This window comes from Onychostruthus taczanowskii, unplaced genomic scaffold (assembly GCF_017590055.1).
Source record: "Onychostruthus taczanowskii isolate IOZ18803 unplaced genomic scaffold, ASM1759005v1 scaffold28, whole genome shotgun sequence".
NCBI classification, from domain to species: domain Eukaryota; kingdom Metazoa; phylum Chordata; class Aves; order Passeriformes; family Passeridae; genus Onychostruthus; species Onychostruthus taczanowskii.
The window spans coordinates 4377395-4382664 of record NW_024500128.1 but is presented as its reverse complement, the minus strand read 5'-3'; the positions used below and the strand labels follow the sequence as shown (position 1 = coordinate 4382664).

The window sequence follows — 5270 nt, the reverse complement described above, 5'->3', positions numbered from 1 at the left end:
GGGACTTTGTCATTCAGCTACACCGGAGTAGGTACTATATGTTACACTGCCTGGGGTTAAAAATACCTATTGACCTAGAGTGAAGAAGGGTGTCAGTTTATCTTAAAAAAAACCAACCCAAAAGAAAACCCCAAACATCAATTTTACAAATAAAGCAAGCCATTTTTTTCCTGCTATTTTAAAAGCCATTTGTTCTTGCACTATAACCTATTTATAAGTTTAAGTGTTCTCAGCACCATGGCAAAGGGAGAAAAGGAGGGAAAAGAGCAATTAGAGGCAAATAGGCTCCCGCTCTGTTCAGGAGATAAGCTATAGATCTGCTGCAGTCATCTGAAATTATATTCAAAGTCTGGAAGAATCCTGTGGCAAAGAGCAGTAACAGAAGGAAAACTGATATCCTAGTGATGTATCTGTTTAGCATCTGTGTTCCTTCTAGGGCTCTCCTAAAGTTTCCATTTCAGACCCAAAAGACTACTTTTACACAAATCCAGTTTTATATATATTCATCTATCGAAAGATAAAATAACATTTGCCCTGAGAACCTCAGAAACTGTAAGGCATTGCAGCTATTGTCAGAACAGTTAATCCAGAGATATCACCCCCCCCCCAAAAAAAAAAAAAGGCCAATGAGTAAACTGAAAAACATTGAAAGGCATTAAAATTTACAAAAATACCTATGTGTCTATTGCTATATAAAATCCAAGTATTTTAAGTCAGGTAAGAAAAAGATATGCAACAACTTTTATGCTAAAACCTATGTTTTAATGCCCAAAGAAAAAAGCATTTTCTTTAATTTCAAAAGAGAGTATAAGTGAGAGAAAATCCATCTCACTGTTCAAAAAATTGTGAACTTAAGACTTTCAGGCCAGTAAAGTAATTTCTTGGCATTCTCATCTCTTCATCCCACTGCAAATACATTTTGTTATCTTCCATACACATCATGTTTGCAAAGAGGAAATTTGTGTGTCTTTCTCAGGGAATTGCCTCTAAGAATTAGAGGCTATCCATAGCATACAAAGTCTGAAAGTTCATTCAGGATTAATCTCTAATAGTTAGGTCTTGCTTCAGTAGAGGGATATCCCTTCATTCTGGAATTTGCCTTCATAGCCGATGCTGGGGCTGGGAGGTTGACCATTGCTGCAGTGTAAACACAGACTGCATAACTGTGCCAAATGCCTCTTGAACTTGACTCCAACAAATACATAGAGCACAGGGTTGAGGCAGCAGTGGGAGAAAGCAATTTTACGGCTGATGTGAAAGGCAAGGTTGGAATCTTTCACATACTGACAAGTAGGTGGTGGTAAAGTAGTCAGGAAGCTGAGGATGTTGTAGGGTGCCCAGCACAGGAAAAAAGCCACCACAATAATGAGGATGAGTCTCACAGTTCTGTGCTTTCTGCGAGATCTTGCTCTTAGCAGGATTATGAGTATCTTGAAGTAACAGAATATGATGACTCCAAAGGAAAACAGGAAGAGTACATTTCTCACATAAATGTCCACCTTTTTCCAGTTCCCATCGGCATAATCACAGAACCTGTGGTCTTCCAAGTCTTCTTGCACTGTGGTGTGAATCACCTCAGGAACCACAATTAAGATGCTAACAGTCCAAACAGCCAAGGACACCAGAACACCACAGCACTGTGTCTGGGATCTCAGAGTTGAAAGGGGGTTCACTACAAACAAGTACCTCAGGATAGTCATGAGAGTCAAAAAGAAAACACCGCTGTAGTAGCCAATGGAGAAAATAGCATTTGATGCTTTGCAAAGGAACTCACCAAAAATCCATCCAAAGGACTGGTCCACTACCCAAAAAGGCAGCATGCAGGAGAAGACTAAATCAGAGATACAGAGATTCATGATGAAGATGTTTGTTAAAGATGTAAGGTTTTCATATTTCAATAGGATCCATAACACCAAAGTGTTTCCTAGCAGACTGAGGAAAAATACGAGAATGTAGAGAACAGCAGTGAGATAGATGTTAAATGTGAAATAGTCACCCATTTCGCAGACGTTCGTTTCATGAGGGTATTCATATGAGGAATTATCATCTAAATAATAGTCTTCATCCATTTTTCTGGCAAATCTTGTGCTGTTCTCCAGCAGCTACTTCAAAGGACTGCAACAAATCAAGTGAAATCTTTTGTGAAAATCAACTCAATAATTAAACTCCCACTGTGGAGGCTTCTGTTTTAAGACAGAAAAAGCAGCAGTGAAACTAGCAATTTGGGGAGACAAAGGACTCATTTCTTCTTATGACTAGAACATGAACAGGTAGATACCAAAGACTTACTGCAAAACACTCAAATACGTAAGTCAGAAATTCAGTTTCTGAACCAAAATGTTTGGTGACAACTTTCAATTGCTGAATTTCTACTATATGAATGTGCATTGTTTTTTTGATGTAAATGTCTCAGGTGCCAAGACTTTCAAATATGCTAGTGTTTTTTCAGTTTTCTGGAGTGGTATCCAACTCCTAAGCACTTCACTGTATAGATGATTCTTGGGCACTGAAGTTCTGCAGTGCATAAACTTAAAAAGCTGATCTGTACCAGTAGCAAAAACTGTAAGCACTAAGAGCAGGAAAAGTCAGGTTTCTTACAGATTTTTATCTTGAGGTTTGTTGATATCTAAACATCTCAAAGCTGTGGCAGAAGCATCATCATGCTGGGTGCTCTGTGCACCTCTGTGGCCTGATGATTCTCAGGGATGCAACAGGGGCAGAGATCACATCACAGTACTTTTCTGATAGTGCTGCCTCTCCGTCTGCATGCAGGCAGGAATTTAATCCCAGGTGGATGGTGAGTTGAAACTGGCCAACAGGATCAAAAGTTAATGGGAAGATGGCATACAATTAAGTCAGAGTTTTCTTTATGCAAATTAGCTTAAAAATAGGCACAGAAAAATCAGTAATGCCTTTGACCAATGGTTTAAAGTCTAAATTCACTTTATCCTAGAAGAAGGCTTATCTGCAACACCATGTTTTGATCTTGCTTTGACTGAAGCCAGAGAGAGACCTGCCACCAAGTTCCTTCAAAGTACAAAGAAACCCCACAGCTCAGGCCAAAATTGTGCTGGTGACATTTTCCTTTTTTAATCAGTGAAGGAAGATTCTGTCTTCTATAGCCAGACAAAGACATGCTGCCTTTGGAGGATAGGAGAGCTATGTCTACACTAGGAAAGCATGTCAGTGAGCACTCCTGGCTGCCAGAACTTAACGCCATCCATGGGGGTAGGTGGTTCAGGTCAGCCAGAACATGACACAGGCAGCACAGGACAGGGACCATCTATCCAGTGGGTTATGATCAGCAAGTTTTGGAGGCAAGGGATGTGTAGGATTCAGTACTGTGACAGCAAGTGGCCCTGGAACATTTACCACCAGAGTCACAGCTCTAACTGGAAAGATATTTGTAGCCCTCAGTTTGTACAACGCTGAAATTTTCAGGTATGCAGGGTAAGTCCTTGCAAAGGCAGTAGCTTTTACATGATAGTACAGACAACATTTCAGCAATGAATAGTTTAGATTGAGGTCCTGACCATCGTTGTGTCCTATTTCAGCTCAGGCTGGGGTATGCTGCTCCTAAGCAGTTCCTTCCTTCCTAAGGAAGCAGAGAAGCCTCTTTGTGAAAAATCAAGGTTCTCCAGGGATGAGAGGACAGTCCTAACCTGTGTCTTCACCACTTACTCTCTCCTTTTGTGCTGACCACTCGGTGACAGCAAGTCCCATGGCAGGTCTGCCCACAGGCCAGGAGCTTTAGAGCCAGCAGGACTGCTCTTGGGCTGCTCCTGATCTCTGCCACAATTGCTGCTGGCCTCTGATACAGGAACCTTCTCACAAAGATCTTGGCCCTGATCGCTGCCTCTGTCTGGGAAGTGTTCTGACCTGCACATGCCCTGTCCCTCATCACATCATGCCATTCTGTTCTTCACACCCTTGCTGCAGGGTAGGCAGTGGTTAGAGAGCAGGTATCTGCTGGGGAGCTTTGCTCACCCTCCTGCTTGCTGTCAGGAGCTAAGCAATACTTGCAAGGCAGAAAGCACCATTTTACAAAGGTGTTTTGAGATTACATCAGATAACAGTTAACTGCCAAAATAAAGAAGTGTACCAACACATCTATTTTCTTCACAGTTCAAATGATAGGAGATGGTAAATTGTTTCTGCAGTCCAAAAAGTCTCTATTTTTCTCCATCTTCCCCAAGGACACTGATGCTGAGTGTGCAGGCACTTGATTCATGATGGCAGACAGCTGTGATTGGAAATTCTGTTAGTAACTCTTGCTATTTCTGTCTCCAAATTCCCTTATGCCATGGCATCTTACCCACCTGACCCAAATGGTCTTGCACTTTGGGAGGAGCCAGAGGAATGCTTGGTTACATGAGGACAGGAGTCCTCTCTGTGATTTTGTGCCCAGCATTTCCAGAGAATTTGGGAAAATGCTTCTGTGAGGTAGCTTGTTCCTGGTTGATTTTTAATGCTGCAAAGTTAGCTCTTGGATAATGCCACATTTCACAAAACAAGTTCATTCATCTTATGCCATCTTACCTGGTGCAGACTGCATGGAATTACAGATGGAAGCTCCAGCCTACAAAGCATCAGACCTTGTGGATGGTTGATCAGGATTATATGTTCTGATATTATGTTTCTACCAGCTGAGAAAGCCCTCCATCAGGTCAGTGATGGTAAAGAGAATCTTGCAGGAACCTAAGGCACTTAGATATTTTTCTTTTTATCTCAAAACCCCTTAAATCAAAACCTGTATTTTTGTTCTACTGTATTTTATCTTCCCCATTTCAACTCTACAAGTAAGAAAAGCTGTGTATGGATTTTCAGTTAATATATATGCAGAGGAGATAAAAATTATGTGATTGGATCAACAGGTAAAAAATATGTCAGTGTCACACAAGAAAACAAATAATGCAACAGTTTTCAATGTATATATAATGGCACAAGTGAGAGTAGAAGTTGGTTGAAAGATGGAAATTACCTTAATTTCAGTTGTCAGGACAAATAGTAATAGAGAAACACATCATACAGTTTAAAGTCATTCCTGCCCTTCTGAAGAGCACTCAGCAAAGCATTCAACATTCATTTCACTTTTGTCCACAAAAACTGCTTCTCCAGAAGCCTTCATTTTCTAGCAGGGCTGTGCTTTGTCTTGGAGCATCATATTAAAAATTCTAATACAGAAATGGGGAAATGATACTATGAGTGACATCCAGTTCAATTTTCTTTTTCTCTGAAAATTCAGTTTGACTTCTGTCAGATGAAGTTAC

General features: G+C 40.7%; 1 protein-coding gene across 1 annotated transcript; it reads right to left on the bottom strand.

The window, feature by feature from the left end:
* Positions 1 to 1064: 1064 nt before the first annotated feature.
* Positions 1065 to 2657, bottom strand: XCR1 (X-C motif chemokine receptor 1). The gene is made up of 2 exons (XM_041407926.1): positions 2599 to 2657; positions 1065 to 2115 (listed from the first exon to the last, which is right to left on the bottom strand). Exon 2 carries the CDS (start codon positions 2067 to 2069, stop codon positions 1065 to 1067), a length of 1005 nt encoding a protein of 334 aa, XP_041263860.1. The 5' UTR covers positions 2070 to 2115; positions 2599 to 2657.
* Positions 2658 to 5270: the final 2613 nt, after the last annotated feature.